Source organism: Teleopsis dalmanni, chromosome 2, assembly GCF_002237135.1.
Source record: "Teleopsis dalmanni isolate 2A chromosome 2, ASM223713v2, whole genome shotgun sequence".
NCBI lineage: Eukaryota > Metazoa > Arthropoda > Insecta > Diptera > Diopsidae > Teleopsis > Teleopsis dalmanni.
In genome coordinates this window covers 241,487,427-241,508,879 of record NC_051847.1, presented here as the reverse complement: position 1 = coordinate 241,508,879, position 21,453 = coordinate 241,487,427, and the positions used below count along the sequence as shown (strand labels likewise).

The following is a 21,453-nucleotide window of genomic DNA, read 5'->3' as shown; positions in this document are numbered from 1 at the left end:
ATACATATTACAATCAATTTCGATTTCAATTTAAAATATCTTCCTTTTCTACATATATATACATATATTCCATTTTTTCTATTGTTTTTTCTATAAAATAAAAAGTTTTGTAACATCTTATATTATATTAAATTAGTATAAGATTGTTTTCGGTTTAATAAATTACGTTTGTTTTAAAGAATTCATTTTATTAGTTTACAACTTCATACGCATATTAGAAAAGTTCAGACATATATAAAAATTTGCAGATTTTAAAATTTACAAATTTTTTTTTATTCAATAATTTTAGTTTTGTTTTTTTTTTTATCAAACTTAATCGCTTCAACATTCTTTTTGCTTTAACTGTGGAGTGCTTAATAATATTTTCAAATTACAAATTTATTTATGTGAATTTTCTTATGGTAATAGATGTGCAATATCCTTAAAAATTCATAAAATAATTTTAAAATTTTTTACAATTGCTGTTTTATTTAACAATTTTCATACATATATGCATTAAATGCATATTATTTATTATTTATTATTTCGTTCTTAATGGGTCATGGGTTATATTTCAAAATATATTGGGTTTCGTAATGAACATAATATAATTGTGCATATCTTCAGATTTTTCCAGTTTGTTGAAAAAATGATTGTGTTATGTTATTGTTGTCTTCTGATTTTCGGTTAGTATAATGATAACAGAGTTGCTTATTGTTGTTGTTGTTCTGTTATTCCTTGTACACCTGTATTGAAATAAAATTGAAAAACATCTTTACAATGTTTTACATCAAAAATACAAAATTTAGTTCAAAATAAATAAAGAATACATAATTCAATAATCGAATCATTAAAACTTGTTTTATGTATATATACTGTTATGTCTATTGATAATAAAATGATTAAATAATTTTTTATACGAATTACTATTATTGATTTCAACATAATACATTAATTATGATTCAAAACCTAAAAACGATACTACTTAGATTATTACAGTTCATATCAATATATATATATTTCTGTTTTATATTTAAACTATTCAAATAACTCTTTAACGTTAAATGGAGCTAAAAGTAACTTAATTCCACATCAAATTTATTTTGGTGTAAATATGGAACCATCTATAACAAAATCGACCTACAAACGAAATCTGTAAAATTTTTAAAAATAAAATATCTTACATTCGATTTGTTTACCAACTGTCGACTGATTGCACGGTTGATTTATGGTTTCTTCCCAAGGAAGTGCAAAGGTAACTTTACTTCAATCGAAACTAGTATAAACTCAGCCACGCTCTCCTTCGTCTCTTATTTCCAAACGAACTTCCTTTTTTCTCTTTCCTTATCTCACACCCCTTCTTAATTCAAGGAACGGGTATCTTTCTTCCCTATTATTTTGGGCAAGTCCATTACTCTATATGCCGATATTATTTACTTCTCGATATAAAGATGTACCCTTTTAAAATTGATTACAATAATAGAAATTACTGATACCTACATACGACATCTACCGTTAAACATTATGTAATCTTTACATTGATTATACAAATAAGGGGTTGTTGGTAGTGTTTGTTTAAAAATTTTTAAGTTTAAAATCAATCTTTCTTACATTGCTATAAAGTTTCCGTGAAATCGGAAACTCTTGGGTTTTCACTGTCTGCTTTCCTTTTGAAATATGTTTTTTTAACAAAAGCGTTATGCATAACATACGTTATGAAGAAAACTTCCATATATATGTTGTGGTGCCCATGACCTATATCATTGTTTAATATGGCAAGTCATTGCATAAAGTAACAAAACAATTGTGACATAATTTATTGAATGCACATTTGTCGCTTTGTCGTTTTGACTTTGATCATATTACACTTTTAAATTTTGTTTGACTCACGCCGTTATGATTGTGCACTCGTAACATGATGCGCGAGCCAAACGTTTTATCATATGTGGTCATTGTACGGTAGTAACACAAATTCCTTTAAAGAAATGTAAAACTTTATGAATAATGCTTATCATAATATGCATAAGCAAAATGTATATGAAATGTATAGAATATGTTAGAATAGTAAGATAGATATTATGAATATATCTTACATATAAAAATTATATACTTTATCAATAATTGGGAATAACCAATGTATTGATTGGTTACTCATAGGAATTAAATAATAATTATAGTACATAAGAAATTTGAATCATTGTTAGTTCATAAGTTTTAAACGGTATAAATACCGGAATATTTTGTTTAATAAATCAGACTTAATTCTAAGACTTAAGAACACATTAGTTTTTTTATTTGAATGGTCTCTAGTTCTGTACGGCATAATAGCTGATGAGAACAATATCCTATACGGACTAATGTCAGATATTTCTTTCAGAAAAAGTAATTAAGTTTGTGAGTGGAGTAGTTTGAGTTTGAAGATTCGAGTTCGAGTTTGACTTTCAGTTATTTTTGGCATTTGTAGAGTTATTGACAATCCAGTGAGATGAACGAGATTATCAGGATTGAATTGCAAAAGGCAAATTCGTAACAATACTATAAACACGGCAAAACTTAAGAATATTAGAGTAAGACTTCAGTTTGTATCGAGATGCGAAGCAGTTTGAGAGACACTGTACTGTTATATTATTGATGTACACTGATTGAGTATTTTGTAATTACTCATTTTATTTAAAAATAATGTTGTGTTTTTATACAAAATTATCTTAAGACTAATTTTTACATTAAAGTTAAAATAATATGATTTTAATGGAGTGTATTACATTTTGTTATTATTTGTAAAAAAAAAGTTAAAAAAGGACGGAAGTCCCAACACTAGGGATTTTCCTCCTATTGTTTTTATGAATATATTTTATTTTAATAATTTAGATACGGATGCTCAAAAATGTTACTATTTCTAAGAATTTAGGTGATAATGGACTTATAATAATAAACTATAATAATTAAATATATAAATTCATGATCATGATTGAACATTTTGCCGAAGGTCATAACGTAATAATTCATGTTCATGATTGAACATTCTGCCGGGGATCATAATTCATGTTCATGATTGCACAGACACATTCTAATAACAAAAAAATGTGTTATAGAAGGACACAAACATAAGTACAGCTCAACTAATCTCACATATGTATATATTAAAATAAATAAACAATAAAATTTTTTATTGTAATTTTATGTTTTTTTTTGTTTGCATTAGAGTATTGCAAACACTAATTACTAAACATTTGTTCTATGCATGCGGAAGATGAAAACAACAAATAACAAAGATCGTGAAAGATCGTTTCTCTCTAACAAACTTAAACCATCAACTTAAAAATTTGCAATACCTTAAAAATCGTTCATCTAAACAGTTTGGATGATTCTGCGTCAAACTTTACCAAAGATATAATTAACAATGATTTAAAAACCTTCCTTTAGATTAATAGCAAAAGTAAAAAACTTACAGAGCAATGCCGTATTTTAGCAACACAAATACTTAAATACTAAGAAAAAAAAATCAAAACTAACTAAAAATAATTATTTTTAATTTTATTTTAGAATACACAAAAAATATTATTAGCAGTTATTTACTAATAAAATGATAAAAATAATTTCTAATAATAAATAAAATTTAATAATAATATATTTAATAATTAACCTTAAGACAATAGTAAGAGATTTAAGATTTGAATAATTAGTGTATCCTATTACAAAATAATCAACTAGTTAAAAACCTATATTTAGAAACTACATTAATTACACTATATAATTAATATAATTATGTTATATTAACATGATCCCTTCAGAGGTTGACCATTATATATACATATACATACATATACACATATATATAGATATGTAAATAAAAAAATGTTAAAAAAATCAAAAACATTAAAAAAGATGTGGAACACTTTTTACACACTAAAATATGTTTTTTTTTTTGTTTTTTAATGTAAAAACTCGTTTATATAAAATTTACCTGCATTACTTCCTCCGCTTGCACTAGAATATCCGCTAGAAACATTTGCTGTATTTCCTTCAGATGGTGTAACAGGACCAGCTGAATGGGGTGTAAAGCCAGATTGCCCCATATGTTTTTGACGGACCTCACGAATTTTAAGTTGCAAATCTTGTTTTCGTGGGAAAACATCAATGTGCTTTGTCTAAAAATATGTATTTTATTATATATTAATTAAATGTTTCTATTTACTTATATATTTCTTTATAATAACTAACTTGAAAAGCAATAGTGGCTTGAGCTGTAGGAAACATTCCATGTTCATCAAATAATTGCAAAACTAATTTACGACGTTGTTCAAGTACCTTACGATGACCCTTTTCACTAGCATCAGAGCGAGCACTTTGCAGAGGTGTTTGAGGTGTACGTGGAGAACGTCCAGTTTGATCAGAATTTTCTAGCTCTTTAATAGAAAGACACAATATTTATAAGATTGAAATTTATTCAATTTCAAATGAACTTTGAATGAATACCTCTTAGTTGATCAATATTAAAATCGGGACCGAAGAAACGTTGTGTGGGTGTAGGTATTGAAACTGTTGTTTCATCGGTTGACTCATCTTCGCTATCTGTTGATAAAAAATAATAACAAAACAATATTGATATTAAATTTGTTATATATTGTATTTCAAAATAATACTCACGTAATTTTTGTACAGGCGGAACCATATTTTTTTTTCGGTAATTGGTACCGTATACGCGAGGTGAAGAGGGTACTATAATAGCGCTTGGTGATTGACAATCTTCAGGTTTAAACTGCGGCAAAGCTTGATATTTCTTTTCGAAGTCTACCTGTTTTAGGACACTACTTTAAAAAAAAATTATTATAATTATTTTATTTCATAGGCCAAATATATATTATTTCGAAATTACTTTTCCATATCATCGTTTTTCTTTTTGACTGTCACAGTCTTAGTAGGTGATTTGGGATTTGTATTAATCACAGCTGTTGGAGTTAGTGGCATTTGTTCATCACTGCTTGGAGTCGCTGTTGAAGATGTAGGCGTTGGCAAACCTGTTGTTAGGCAAGCTGTTGTGTTTACATTGCCAATTATTGGGGAAGAAGAATCAATGATGGGAGAATTTAATTTCTTATTTGAATTTCCAATAATTGTATTTGTAGCAAACGAATTTGAACTAGACTCATTTTTTAACGAACCTATACTGCTACCGGCTACAATTTAAGATTTATTAGTACTTTTGAACTATTTATTGACAGCCAAGTACTTACACATATTCTTTCTGCGTTGTAATGGTGCACAACCTAATTGTGCCGGGGTGGGTGCTAATATAAATTGTTGACCTTCTCCGATTTCATGTTCATCGTCACCACCATAAGTTGATGAATTACCATCAGAACTACGTTTACCTGCTGAATCTGGTACATTTAATTGGTAAGAGGCTGACTTTGGTGTTGATGGGAGAGATTTATATATTGGAGATAGGGGTGTTGATTCTAATAAAAAAGAAACATTGAGCAAAAAATATCAACAAATTTCTATGTAAGTCTATGTAACATAAGTGACATTAACAAACCTTGTGAATAATTGTGTAAAATAATAGAATTCTGTATCGGCTGTTGTAGTATACCACTATTTATACCAGTACTATTAACATCAGTTTGGACATTACTTTTTTTCAATAAATACTTAATAGCTGTAGGTTTGATAGGACTAGCGGATTCTGCGTGTGCTTGGGCTGTTTGTTGTTGGTGCATTGGTAAAATTGTGTACTAAAAAATATATATATATATATTTTGATATATTATTGTTAACATGTGAATTACTATTATTATACACACATATACTAATATATATACATATATATATGTATATATATATATATTTAATTCAATTAAAATCAAGTAATTAATAAAAATATGCATATAATGTGCAAGGTATCCATTTAATTCATACCTGGTGGTGTACCATATTATTAACAGCAAAAAGTATTTGCTTTTGTCCATTATTGTTGTTAATACTGCCTGAAGTAGTTAATATCTGTGCTGTCGAAGAAGCCGATGTGGGTGTAGTTGGTACACAATTGTTTGCACTGAGAGCAGTGTTGCTTATAGATGAGCTTAATCCCGTTGTAGCCGGTGCAGCAGAAGATGATGGTACTGCTGGACCATCTGATGTAGTACCTGATGAGGAATTAACAACAGTGGCAACATTTGAATTAATTAATAAAATCGAAGAGCCAGCAACAGTGGCATTTTGAGTTGTTATCGTTAAATCTTTTTTCATACAATTAGTATTAGTTACTATATTACTTTTAGTATTATTTTCATTTGAATTAGTGTTTATGGTTAGGTTGTTGTTATTATTAATCTTATGATTAATATTTTTTAGATTGTTAGTAGTAGTAGTAGTAGTAGTAGCAGTAGCAGCAACAGCAACAGCAGCTGATTGAGTTACAGCGTTCAAAACCGTTACTGTATTTGCGCCTACTCCTAATCCAGCACCTGTGCTTGAATTGGTATTATTAGGGGTAACTGCATTGGCAGCGAGGATGCGAGCATTTCCTGCCAATGTAATTTTATTACATGAATTAACACTGATAAATGACAAAGGACGCAATGTATTTGTCGATGATGCGGATGATGTGGTACACTTCACATTTACATTGTTGTTATAATGATTGTTGCTGTTAGAGACAACACAATAAGCTTGGGCAGCATTTGTTGATGTTGAGGATATCAAATTTTTTTCTGTTGGATTTATATTAAATTTTCTTATTTTGTTATGTAGCAATTGTTGTGCTATACTTTGCTGTTGATGTTGATTGTAACTATTGCCGTCAGTTATTAATAGCATTGTCTGTGTCTGTGGTTGTTGTGTTTGTTGCGCTTGTTGCTGTTGAAACTGATGCTGATCTATAGTTAATATATGTTGTTTCTTTGGGTGGTCTTTTTTATGTTCGTTGTCATTGCTCTCATCATCAATGTTGGTGCCATGTAACGTATCCAATACTAAAGCGTCATATAATATAGCAGCCCTTCCGGTAGCTTTATTTGTGTCATCTTTATGATTTATGTCATCATTTTTTATTGTCAACAATTTTTGTACAATTGGCGTTGTGTTGGTTGTATTTGTACCGGTAGCAGTTACAGAGGAGTAGGATTGAAATTTAATAACTTTTTCATCTTTTTTCAAAGTTTTTTGAAGTGTTGTTGATTGCAATGATGACGATAATGATGATAATGATGATAATGATGAAGGGGATAATGCTGATTCACATGCTGATGTGGTTGATGATTGTTTTTTTATTTTATTAAAAAATAATGGAGGAGGGGTTGATAATGTTCTAATGATTGTTATGTGATTTGTTGATTTGTGTTGTTGAGAGTGGTCTGATATGATTTTATCTGGTGCAAATGGAGTGGGAACTCGCGTTATTACAGTTGGTGGTGTTTCAACACGCCGTATATGTAAATGTTTCAATTGTTTATGTGAAGAAATGTGTTGTGGCGTCAAAGAACGTACGATAGTAAATTGCTTGCGTTTTACACCAGTCGATTGGTCGGATTGTATTGTATTATCTTTTGTACAATTTGGTGTTAAAGTTTTCATAACTAAATTCGTAATACATGATTTTGTCTCAGTTATACGTTTGTTGTGAAATTTAATGTCATCATAGTCGGTCTCTGTGTCATAATCTTCATACAATTCATCATCGTTTTCAGCGGCTTTATCATAACAGTTATTTTCTACGTCTGATTTAACATATACTTGCTCATTTATTGCATCTTTTATTTATTTTTAATTTTTGTTTAAGTAATTAGTAGATAATTATGAGTAATGATTTAATAGATGATCATATCGAAGATATACGTTAGCATTATAGAGAGAAAGAAAAGTTTATGATTTATGAGCTTTATGTTGAACCCAAAATTATTAAGAATTACAATAATGCAATGATAAAATGGTAATGAGCATATATTAGTTTAAATGATTGTACAATTTTATATAAAATAATAAAAAGCATATATAGTTTAAAGTAAGAAAAATATAAATGATTAAAGTCTGTGTTTCAGGGTTTATTTTACTAGTTATAAGCACTTAAGTTTTATAAAGTTTAAAAAAGTAAAACTAATAAGAATTGCTAAAATTATTAACCAACCATAGACGGTTGATGAATATATTGAATTTATCCGAATTATATATGGTATTTATTTTATTGTGCTTGATACAATACACGCAACTTAAAATAAATCAGTTTAAATTTATATAAATTAGTTATAAATACTAACCTCTACAATCTGTGGGACTTCTCAGAGAATAAGGATGAAATTGATGATGTGATTGTTTTTGACTTGGAACTGTTGCTGTTGGCACATTAAAAGTAAAAATGTTGCTACAATTACCGTTCAGTTGATAAGGCGACGGGGGTTCCTGTTTAATATTGTTTGTTGCATCTTCATGCTTAATATGTGCTGGTTGTGTTTCATCTACTTTTGTACTTTTTGGACTTATTGGCATTGTTTTAAAAGCACCACCTATGATATGAATATATAGATATAATTAAAAAATGTGTTTAATACAAATAATTCATATTAAAAATAAAAATCGAAATTCAAATTCTGATTTCTAATTTCTCTTAAATTACAAATTTCGACTTTTGCATGGTGCTCGCCTGTGGGTTGAAACGGTGTAACACCAATTGGATTCTTGGGGCTGTTGAAAGAATACATCGGTATTTGTTGATAGCTAAGGATGCTGTTCTCAATAGTATGCCGATTTGCTTTAATTGGCTTTGGCTTTAACGTTATATCGCGCTCATTACCACTATTAACTGCGTTAACAGTACTACTACTCGTAGTAGTATTACTTGATGTCATTGTTGTATTGATATGATCACTACTAGAAATGACTGTTTGGACAGCATTATCAAAAAAATCATTTCCATTCTGTGTAAGCAAAAATTTTAAGAAATTGTTTATTTGTACACATATATAAGAATAATATTTCTTTTTTTACCTTCTCAGACTTATTTTGATCATCTTTTTGTACACAATCACTACTGGCTAGAGTTGGTTTCCTATAATCAAAGGCCGCATCCTCAATATCGGAATCAGCAACGCGTTCTTGACATTTTAAATCTATTTGTTTGCCATCATCGTGCTGACTTGTGTTGTTATTGCTACTATTATTATTATTTTTATTTTCTTCAATAGGAACAGACTTTAAAATAAAATAAAAAAAAAACAAAAATAAATAATATAGTTATGAAAATGGTTTGAATTTTCCTATGCAGTAAATAGCTACCATTTCATTCTCAGTTTGTGAGTCATCTTTTTCGGGTTCCAATTTAATTTTAACAACATCATTTGCATTCGCGTTGCATACTGTTGGTGTTGAGCTTTCATCAATCGTAGAAATATAATTTGCGATAGTTAACGGTATGATATCAGTTTGTGTATCTATTGAGGGACCATCAATATTATTCATTATATTTGCATTTTGATCTTGTTCAGTGATGTCCATTCCATCACTTGAGTCATTACGTTGTTTACCATTTATTTCACACATCGTATTTTTTCCTGAACTAGATGATTTGCGCCTGTCTTTTGAGCACCATTTCCAGTCTGGATGCAATTTGAAATGAGCGTCTTTGACAGAACTAGCTAATTCATGATATTTAGCTTTTTCTTCAGGCTTAAGTGCATACCACCATTCTCCTAATATTTTGCTAACAGTACGATTATCCTGATTTGGATGTTTAGCATGTACTAATGTTCGATGTTTTTTAGAAAAAATCATAAAAGCGTTCATAGGTCTACGTATCTTGTTCTAAGTTTTTAAAGATAAACAAAAACAAAGATTATATATATTTTATAGAACATTAAAAAAAATCAAATGTACCTTTGTAATCGGACTCATTGGTTCTTTCCCAGTTGCACCCATACCACCAGCAGAACTCAGCGATTGCGAACGTCGTTTAGCAGCAGCCTGAGCTGCTGCAGTTGCAGTTGCTGTTGCAGTTGTACTTCCCATAGAATTTGTTGGTTCTACATCTATACGTTCTATACGTTCATCAATTTTTCGACTATTTTCATTAGATGATGATGATGTGCTAAAGTTGGTCATGCGATAGGTTTCATTAGTTGAACGTTTGTGATTTTGCTTCACTTGAGCGACTGTAGCAGCTGGTATAATACTTCCAGCAGGAGTATTATTTATTGAGGGCTCGAATACATCATCGTCTAATTGTTCGTCTGTTTCCTCTTGTATAGTGATCGATATAGTTTCTGCAATATTGTTTCTACTTGTTTCATTTGTGGCACAATTTACAGGGTTTGGGGGAGATTCCAGCGAATTTAATTTATTTTGATGGTTATTAATATTATGACTGCATGTATTGTTAATTGTTGGCGTATCTACAGTTGGTGGTACGATGCCAGCAATTGAGAAGTTTGTTAATGGCTGTGTTTTAACGGGTGATTGGTTTATATGGGGCAGTAACGTGTGCCAATGGTATATCGACCCCGGATTAAATCCTAAAATTAGAGCAGAGCAACATAAAAATAGTTAATAATAAAACTGATATAAATACATACAAAAATATGAGTGATACTTTAGTAGTACTTACCGTTTTTTGAAATTGGTTTTTCTGGCATTGGTGGCGGTTGATGTTGCGTTTGTTGATGAGCAGCTGGTATTATGCCAACTGAAGTAGGTGTAGAAATTTGGTTTCCTGTATTAGTAGTTAAAGAGGCTTGTGTATGCGCTACTTGAATATTCGATTGTTGTTGGTGTTGTAAATGCAAGGCTTGCTGTTGTGGCAACAATGGTACCAATTGTGTAGCATCCACTATAACAGGATGAAAAGATTGTGTACTAGTTGCAGTAACAGCAGTAGTTGTTGATGAGTTGATGTTGTTCATTGTTGTAGCAGCTGCAGGTGAAATACGTATTACACTTGTTGCATGGCCAACTGAATTTGTTGCTGAAGGCATTACTACACTAGGAGGTGGTAATGGTGGACCCGGCGAAGTTTGTTGGTGTGGATGATGATGTGTCATGATATGATGAGTTGGTGGGGGCGCTGGTGGTGGTTGTATCATCTGCGTAGGAGGAGGAGGAACATGTTGATTATGTACTACCATTGATACTGGTGCTGTTTGTGGCGGCGGAATTGAGGAGACAATAGTGGCCGTTTGTGTTGCACCTGCGCCCTGAGCACGAACTGACTCTGGACGTATTACTTGTGGAAACCCCACATTATATAATACTGGACTAGGTGTATTTTTCCATTTTGTTGTATGTGGGTCTGCAGTAGCGACTGGTCCACCACCAATCGGTGTAAAAAAGTTTTGTCGATTTGATACAGGTACTGGAGAATGATTCACGTTCATAGGAGATGTGCCATGATTAACGGGTGAGGAGTACGATGGTGTAGCCGACCGCGAACTGCTCAGCGACACTGAAAAATATATTTTATAGAGTAAGTCATTTCTTTAATTATAATTTTGTTTAGTTTACATAAACATTGTACGTATAATTTCGCGCCAAGGTCGTAGTCTTGAAACACATTCATTTCAAAATGTTCAAATGTTTGAATTTTTATTTTGTTTATGTTTTTATGTTTTTATATTAATAAATTAAGTCAATTTTATAGAAATAGTTTATAACATATATTATTTATTTTACAGACTCTGTCGAACTCTATAGTCAAGTCAAGCCAATCTTTTCAAGTATGTGCTTTTCTATTTATGCAATTGTACAGTTTGACAATTACGGATTGCTGTCATCGTCTTTTTCTTTTCGTTTTCATTCTTTAAACTAAATTTTGCTGCACTTGGTTTGGATTACAAATCGGTAAGCATTAATATTTCCTTTCCATTCTGCAGGTAATTCAATGCGTTGCGTTTATCACGTGTGAAGAAACTACTATACTACTATAGCAGAGGCAGAATGTAAAGCAGGTAAAAAGTGCGTTTCAATGAAAACACTCAGTTGAGTGAGCAGTAAACAGTAAGCAATATAAATTATTTCTTAATGAAAACATGAGTAATAATTTTCTTAGTTTTTGATTTTATCATTAGAGTATTTTTGTTCTTAGTATGTATGTATGTATGTATGTATACATTTTCTTTGTGATTTTATGTATGAATAAAGAATGAGTTAGTTACATTTTTAAAGTTAATCCATATAATTTGCAAAGCAGGTATTTTTATGGATATAATTTTTGTCTGAAAATTACATGAAATTTCAAGGTTTTATGGACATAATAATTTTTGTATAGTAATATACATATCTTCGATTTGTTATTATTTTTGAAATATAGTTTTAAGAATAAATTTAACCAATATTAATAGATTATTTCTTGTGTTCTATTGCGCTTAAAATTAGATACTAAATTAAACTTATTATAATATATTATTATTAATTTTTTTTAAATAATCATATGTAGTCATACCTAACATATTAGCTACATCTCTTTCCTCCTGATCAAAACGATCTGTGACACGATAGTTGGGTGACGTTTCCGAATCACGTGAGGTATCTTCGTCAACTTGGGTTTTGCTACTAGAGCGACTACTTATATCACTAAAAAAACGAGAAATTAAATTTATTGATTAATTTAATAAACCAAGTAAAAATTAATTTAAATTAGGTTAAAATTTAATTATAAGAAATGTTAGCAATATAGCATCAAACATTCGATAAAATTATATAAATATAAACGCAGTTACCTTGGGAAACGACTTGGTCCAGTAGAACGTAATGCAGTATTTCCCTTTTGATTTAAATGGCGTGAGCAAAAGCCACGTCGTTGAGACTCTTTTGAACACAACGAACATAGCCGACGCCATTGCTTACCATTAAATTTTTTGCGAACACCGGATTCAGACTGTACGATATCGCCCTTTTTAAAGCGATGTGGTGTAGTCGCTTGAGATCTGGTTAAATCAATAATATTAAATCATTAGTATCCGATATTTATAGAATATACATATATATTTTATAGAAAAATTTCTAAGTAAAAAAATTTACAATGATTATTATATAAAAGTAATTTCGAATTCATTTTAACTTGTATCTATTTGTAAACAAACAAAGGTAAAACATCTATAATCAATACTATGTAGACTTAAGTTATTTGACACTAACACTTTCAATCTTTAATAATAGTAATTTAATAACATACAGTCAATTAAACATAAATACTTATAAATTAAAAATCACAAATGATGATGATTTGTTAACTATACTATTGTTACTATAATAATATATACAATATAATACTATTGTTAGGGACATGTTATGCAGAGTGTTATGTTAACAGTATTTACGCATTTTTTTAAAATCGGAAAGTGTAAAATTATATTATTAGCGATTTATAAAAAAAATACAATGTTGCTTACTGCCATTTTATCTCTAAAACGTACTAGAATTGTAGTAGTTTGCTCCTAAAAGGCGCAAATTTTGAAATTTATTACTAAACAACACTGTTTTGCCTTAGTGCCGGGGCACAAATACGCCGGCTTTCATGCCGGAGTTTGAACGGCCATATTGTTTTTTCTCTCATTCTCTAATTTAAAATTTGCATTGAAAACAACAACAATTGTACTCATGCCGTGCCCGAGACACTCTGCATAACATGGCCCTTAGCTTTTTACTTAAAACTGATTACACAAATTTCAATCCATATTAATACCTTGGAGTTGCTGGATGAGATCTTGGAGTGAGCCTCTGATCGATTAAACTGGATGTACTGCCACGACTTTGCATGCTACTACGTTTACTGCCTCCCGATAATTTTTCAGGATCAGCATCGTTTATAGCATAACTGCCAATATCAACACGTTTTAATTCATCATCCGATTCATAATCATCGTATGATCTTTGTCTTCGATGCATATCATCTGATGGTGAATGCGAGATCTTGTGTATTTGTGATGGCAGGCAATTGGTATTGTGACTATTGCTAATTGATTGTGCTGAACCTGCATGCATAATTTGTTGTTGAGATATAATTATTTCTGGTACATTCGTACTATTTCCATTTCCATTACCATTTCCATTGCCAGAACAGTTTTCAATATTCGTTGAACTCGTTGAAGAACTGGCATTAACAACCAATGCTTGTAGCGTGTTATTATTTGAATTTTGAAACGGCGAAGTAGCTGTTGTACGATAATAATCTTCTTGTTTTTGTGCCGCTAATGACGGCACAACATGCTGAATATGTGTATTAGCATTTGTAGGCGTTTGGTGGCCAGGAATTTTTCCATCATATCTTGCAGTCACATATGTTAGTTGATGTGGACCTTTATTTGTAGGTGCATAAATAATATTAGCGTCTCCACTTACTAATATATGACTACCAGTCGAAGCAGATGTTTTTGCGATAATTCTTTGCGGTTGTGTATGTGTTGCCTGAATAGTTTGTGGTTTAATTGTTGCTTGTGTTGATGGTGGAACTATGTGTGTTTGTAGTGACACATCGATAAGTTCATCCCACCAAGGTGGTCTCAATAAACGTAAATCTGCACGTTTAACAGTTTTTAACTAAAATTAAACACAGTTTTAAATGATTATTTGTAGTTTTATTAAAATGCATATTTTAATGCAGTTTTAATTTGCTTACAATTTGCGTTGTATCTGTACTGCCAATTTGTACTGTAATTTGTTTTGTATTCATATTTATATCCGTTACGGAACCTTCCACAAACACAAAACCAGATCGACCTTCCATTTGAGTGCGTACACAGACTCGTGTGTCTAACACAATCTAAAAAAATAAAACATCAAAAAATAAGAAAATATATTGAAATTATACATTAGAGAATGTTATAGACATCTTGATAATTTCATTATTTACTTACATCTGCAGCTGGTGGACTAGCGTCCGATATCACATTAAATCGACCATTTGTTAACACCTCTGTGTAAAGTTGCGTACAATTTTCAGGCGCATCAAATTCAACCAAAACTGAATTTGTTGGAGTTGTTGCATCAGATGCAGGTTGACGTATTTCGCCAGAGGCATAGTAACTGCCTAATTTTGCTAATACTCGTGTATTGGTCCATTCGCTAAGGTCTAAAGCTGTTTCATCGCATTGAGATTGTTGCGACTGGTGATTTTGGATCATACTAATAGATTGCTGTGGTTGGAGGTGATGATGGTTGTATGCTAAACGTTGTGGTGGAACTATGGCATTATTTGAAATATGACTAATAGGTGTCACTGTTCTGTTAGTGTTGTTGATGCCAATATTTTGCATCTTATAAGTACTTGAGGGATGTGTGCTGTTTAAAAATAAACAATAAAACGTATTGGATAAAATTATGTGTACAAAATTGATTAACAAACCTCGCTATGATAATACGTTTCTCAGGACTTTCTATAGATGTAGCACATCTACCTGCTGAGACCACTGTCGTATTGTTAGTACCAGTAGAAGATACTGAAACAGGACTTACAATCATTGACGGCACGGTTCGAATGGCATACATTGTATCATTACTTGAAGCTAGGCTAGCAGTTGGTGAAGGTGTGATTAAATGTTGTTGAGTCCATTGCCGATTTCCGATACCACCAGTTGTGGTACCGCCTGTACTGGAAACAATTATATTGGTAGCATTTGTTGTACCATTTTTATATGTTAATGGTAAAGCGGTATTTTTTGTAGACAACATATTAACATCATTATTGGATATTGACGACTCATGTTGCTGTTGAGACTGTTGAGACTGTTGAGACAGTTGAGGCTGTTGAGGCTGCTGAGTGTGCTTTTGAAGAATATCAACTTGATCAAGCTCAGCTGGATCAAATTTTCGTTTTTTTGGATGTTGCCGCGGCGCAGTTTGTGGTTGTTGCGTTTGAAAGAGAGCATGGCTTTGTTGATGTTGTTGCTGTTGCTGTTGTGAATGCTGACCAGCAGCAATAACAGCTGAAACAGTTGATATGGTTGTTTCATTTGATGTTGAAATAGTTGTAGACGATGGTGATGCTGTTGCTGTTGTTGCCGTAGATGGTATAACCATTTTGGAAGGCGATACAACAGCAACACCGTTTATTGTATTCGTTATTAGTTGTATATGTTGCTGATGTTGATGCTGAAATTGCTGGTGCGGTTTTTCAAATTCTATTTTGGAATTTTGACTCGTTACGTTAATTGTTGCCGTCGTTGATGCTGCTGTAGCTTTAACCATAATTCTTGCAGCAACATTAAATACGTTGCTCCATGCATTTGAAGCTCCAGCAGCAGCGGTTTCTTAGGAAACCGCAATTTAGTCGATGTTTTTTACAATATAAATTCTAATACCATCTGTAAAAAAATTTTTTATAAACATATGAATTTGTTTTTAGGAAATAGTTTGATATATTTGATATATTTAACTAAAGACAAATCTATTATGTATTGTATTTTTATATGTAGAAGTGGAATAAAATAAATTATTTTTATTGTAGTATAACAGATACTGCTTGAAGCTATCTTAAATGTGTTCTGTGTGAACTCTATAATTATTTCAGTATACGTTCACAATAGTTGTAACTTTTACAGTTGAGGAGTACTCTTGTCCTGCAACTATGACAAATTTGCGACTTTATTACAGTCGAGGTATTTTTCAGTTTTAAAATTTTAAGACATGTATATGTACATTAAAAAGTTTTACGATTTAAACATATTACATATACTATATTTAGCATCAGTTTTCTGTATATGCATATATATTATTTGATGTTATTTAAACTAAATTTATAATCAAGAAATTTTTTTGTGCAGTTTTTGACTGATTATATTGATTGTCATTTGGTCTATCCTGTATTTTTGTAATATTAATAAATAACTAAATATTTTTTTAGATTCCCCCATACAGTTTTACTCAATGATGTCTCAAACTTTATTCTCGAAGTTTTTTTACAAAACTAAAGTAGTTAACGACGTAGTAGAACGAGACCTACATAACCAAAAACGAAGAAGAAAAGTTACTAAAGTTACTATTGCTAGTGTACTACTGTAAACGCATATAGTCAAAAAATATCCTAGCTATTCTAAAAAACGTTTCTCAACAAAGTGCATAATCAAATGTGTGTGTGTGTGATATACATATAACAATTCTTTTAACTTTTAGGAGAAGTATAGGGCCGTAAATGATTATCTTAAAGTATTGTTGCGTAAATTTCGAATTCAGCTTAGTCGTTCGCAATCGCTGGATCGCGATAAACAATTAAATAGTCGACTCTTGTTGTATATAACCATTTTTATTGCTCTACATTTTAGCAATCACCAATACATCCAACTAACTGTCATACTTAGAAAACTATTTATAAGCTCATTTAGGGTCATGTTATGCCCCTAAATGATTGTCTCTGGCACGGCAAAATTCGCTCTTTCGGGCTATGCCGCAAATGCATGTTATGCAGAGTGTTACATCAGTATTGCCAATTTTGTATATTTACTACTTCTTGGTAGTGCCTAAATTTAAAAGGAAATTAAGATATTCTCACTTTCAATTTGTCACCAAAAATAACTAGCAAGAAAAAACTCATAGAGGCTGTAATAATGTTAATTTATTACGATATAATAGTAATAACCTTATAATAGTAACTATTAAATAGTTGTTAACAGTACTTAGGCTTTTTTTTAAAATCGGAAAGTGTAATAATTATATTATTAGCGATTTGCTTACTGCCATTTTTGCCTTATTACCGGGGCATAAATACGCTGGCTTTCATGCCGGAGTTTGAACGGCCATATTGTTTTTTCTCTCATTCTCAAATTTAAAATTTGCCTTAAAAACAACAACAATTGTACTCAAACCGTGACTGAGACACTCTGCACAACATGCCCTTAGGTTCTAAATTTATTACAGTATATATATTTTATTCACTTTTGTCCATGTTGAGATTTTTTCGTGTTAGTGCAACTGGGCACTTTTACTTTTTCTTAGCTGGGAGATTAGATAGTACTATGTATGTATTTATGTATCTTATGTATTTTTTGACCGGATTTATTCTGAGACCTCTTAGCATGTCATTCATGCGGATGTAACATAGCACTTCAAAGAGTCTTCGTTGAGCCTGACTTTGAGCAACTTGTAGCTTCTGGATAGTAGAGCTGGCAGCTTTGCTATACGTGACTCACCTGTAGAGAAATGCCGATCTGATTATTTGGATGTAGATCAACTTTCTGATCTTAGTGCTAAGGTTATTGTGTTTAATCAGTAGCCGTAAATGTTTTAGTACAACTACTTCTTTTGTCTTGTATAGCTTGTGCCAAGCGAACCGCTTATCAAACGCGATTCTCAGGTATTTGATGCTGTCCTTCAAATTGATCGCAATGTCACTAACTCTCACTCGTGGTAAATGCTGCCTGTGTTTACAAGTTATAAACAGGGACTTAGTTTTCCCGTTGTTAATTTTATTGTCCATGTCTAAAAGGATTTCAGGATGAGATTAACATGCTCTTACAACGTGTTAGTTATATTTCTGCCATGTTTAACGGTATATAACATGCACGTGTCATCTGCGTATAATGCTAGCACCGAGGGACTTAGCATTGGGATGTCAGACGTGAAGATGTTGTACAACAAAGGGGAGAGCGGCGACCCTTGAGGAACACCGGCTTCTATTCTTCAGACAGAAGAGAGGGTACCGTTCATTCTTACACGAAAGGACCTCTGAAATCACTCGTCGGGGAGAATATTTAGCGATTTCACCTAAGTTCTAAGTCTGTCTAGAATTACTTTTTCTGCCAACTTACCCAAAGTTGACGGCAAGCAGATGGAGCGCCAGTTCTGTGAAAACTTTGGGTCCTTGTCGGGTTTAGGGTAGACTACAACTGCAGCCTGCTTTCGAAATTATAAGCAAAATGTGTATAAATAAATACAAATTTACGTATAAAAACGTATGATGGTAAATCATATCACCATCAGTAAAAGCAGGAGTGATAGTGAATTTTTTTGTTGAAGTGACTATACTGCAAGTAATTGAAAAAAATTTTATGAGATAGTTGTCTTTGAGCCTATTAAAGGAAGCTTGTGTATGACCATACTCATACCATTCAAATAGTTGGTTGGTTAAGATTTTTAGCAATCAAATAGTTTTATAGGAATATTTAGCGTTATTTAACTGCAATTCAGAATATTGTTTGCCGTAATTTGCCTAGTCCAGGAGAGGTACTGTGTACTGTCCACAATGTTATGGCAACGATAAAAAATGTACGGTTCGAAGTCCTGATTTAAACTATGTAAATACGATTGTATATTCTCTGTCAACATAGCCAAACATTTTTTATATACCTATGTCGACAAAGTAGATGATATATACAGTATACAGACATGTTCTTAACTAGCCGAAAGAAATTTTTTATAAAAACTTTATTTCAGAACTTAAACAGAGTGATCAGGCTAAAAAGAGAATTGGTTTGAAAGCCGGATTAAACCCAGAAAGGAAACATTTTTATTTTAAAGCTGACAGATAAATATTAAAGTTTTATAATATAGTAATGCAGGAGAAATGTTAGAAATGCTTTAGAATGTTTGTGCAACATACATAAATAAATTTGTGAAAATTTATTTAAATTTATACTAAAAAAAGTTTTTAAAGTATTTTGTTGTTGAATTTCTATCCTGAAATATAATATATTGTAGTGAAATTATTTAGAACGATAAATATTATATGGGAAAAAATTCTTAAAATCCTGTCACTGATAAAACTTGGGTGGAAATATCACTGATAAGAAAAAATATCAGTTGTTGTATATATGCAGCTATGGTGTAAATATTAAAATAAATGATTAGTATGGTATGTCTAAAAAACATTTAAAATCAAAGAAACTTTAAAACCGCTAAATGTATAGTGTATAGGAGGGAGTAGAAACGTGTAAAGAGTAAGAAAGCAAATGCACACCAAAAAGTCAGTAACCCCACTCAACAATGTAATATCACCGTGGTTGCAATCGTTTGTAGTTGTTGTATGTGTTGTTTTGTCAATGTAGTAAAGTTATACACTAAAATTAAAAAATGGTGTCCATGGTAGGTAGCTGCTGCTGCGACTGCTGCGACTGCTGCTGATGACGTTGATGTTAATGTTGATTATGAAGGGATTTGTATCATTGCGCGTGTCGAGATTTTTCAACTGACTCCCAATCAAAATAATAATAAAAAAAAAACAAAAAAAAATGTTTATTAAAAAATCTATATATGTATGTACATACATGTGTTACAGAATATACATATACATATTTGCATCAAAGTTATGTTCGTTCATACAATTGCTGTATTGTATGAAATATTCCCGCCGTAAATAAGATTGAAATGAAACAGACTGATGCTTGTTGTTATGCCTTTTGAACAGTGCAATTATTGTAGCTGTAAAAAATAAAAAAGCGCGGGAGAGGATAATAATGCATTTTTATATACGGCATTGAGGAATGAGTTTGAGTTTTTATACTCTGTTCAGTGTTCAGTGTTCACTGTTCACTGTTCACTGTTCAGTGTAGTGTATACAGAAGAAGTCAGTAAATATTTACAATAAGACTAAATTCTTAACCACAGAAATAAAAAATATACCTTAGTCAGCCCAGCAGCTCAGCAGCCCAGCATTCAACACTAAGAGTGCAGTTGTGTTGCATGTTTTAGCATAACAAATGTGTGAGACTCACTGAGAGTGAGTTTAAGAATGACTGCGAGAGTTAGTACAGCAACAACAAAGATTTGAACGTTTTGTTTTTGTTGGTCTGAATCTCCTTAAAAATATGCTGAAAATCGTTGGCAAGCAAATTAAGCGAGAAGCGAGAAACGAGAAACGGAGACGTGTAAGATGTATTTGTAAAAAATAAAATAAAACAAAAAAAAAAATAAAAAAAAAAATTAAAATATATATATACGTATGTACATTTCATTAAAACAGAGCTGCGCAATGCTTTCTAAAACTAAAGGGTGGGTGTATAATTGCTTTACACATGCATCTGCTGTCTGAGATATTTTATAATCCAACCAAATCAACAAACTGTATAAAATTCTTATCGCTAATCCTGTGCTTTGGATTGCACTGAATTTATGCACTCAATCTTATAATGGATGCACTTTCAAAAACTTCAATAGAACTTGTCATTTTGTTCACCATATGCAAGCAAGTGCAATTTTTTTAGTAACAGTCGTTGCTGTGTTATGCTATGCATGATGTTAGCATGTCGCATAGCAACAACAGTCAACGAGATTTACCAAAGACAGCCGACGTGATTTACTCAAACAGGCAATGTTCATTCCTTTTTGTATGCGTTTTGCTGCTCCTGTCTCTGCTAAACTTAATACAACAGAAGCTTGTATATGACTCAACGAAAAATCTTTCATGTCCTGGGAGCAATAAGCGCGGTCGCGTACTATTGATGTATTTTTTTTCTTTCCAAAACAAAACAACAAATTGGAATTTCATCAAAATTTCATTTTTATGATAAAGTACTAAAATTAAATTATACTTAAAAAATAACAAAATTCCTAAATAAAAGCAAT

The 21,453-nt window shown here is 31.4% G+C and overlaps 1 protein-coding gene across 4 annotated transcripts; it reads right to left on the bottom strand.

Moving 5' to 3' along the window:
• Positions 1–521: 521 nt before the first annotated feature.
• On the bottom strand, positions 522–16,261 carry LOC119685482 (putative transcription factor capicua). 4 transcript variants are annotated; one of them, XM_038099769.1, is made up of 22 exons: positions 15,305–16,261; positions 14,817–15,240; positions 14,579–14,722; positions 14,004–14,499; positions 13,646–13,934; positions 12,681–12,887; positions 12,404–12,534; positions 10,574–11,407; positions 9,847–10,481; positions 9,250–9,774; positions 8,962–9,165; positions 8,618–8,891; positions 8,235–8,480; positions 5,899–6,125; positions 5,519–5,714; positions 5,214–5,438; positions 4,856–5,156; positions 4,627–4,790; positions 4,456–4,551; positions 4,201–4,385; positions 3,944–4,127; positions 522–752 (listed from the first exon to the last, which is right to left on the bottom strand). In XM_038099769.1, the coding sequence occupies exons 1-22, from the start codon at positions 16,144–16,146 to the stop codon at positions 691–693; spliced, it is 6,891 nt and encodes a 2,296-aa protein (XP_037955697.1). In that variant the 5' UTR covers positions 16,147–16,261; the 3' UTR covers positions 522–690. The 4 variants fall into 4 exon arrangements, with proteins under 4 accessions (XP_037955697.1, XP_037955694.1, XP_037955696.1 ...); XM_038099766.1 differs by having other exon boundaries at positions 13,646–14,499; XM_038099768.1 differs by having other exon boundaries at positions 522–725; positions 13,646–14,499.
• Positions 16,262–21,453: the final 5,192 nt, after the last annotated feature.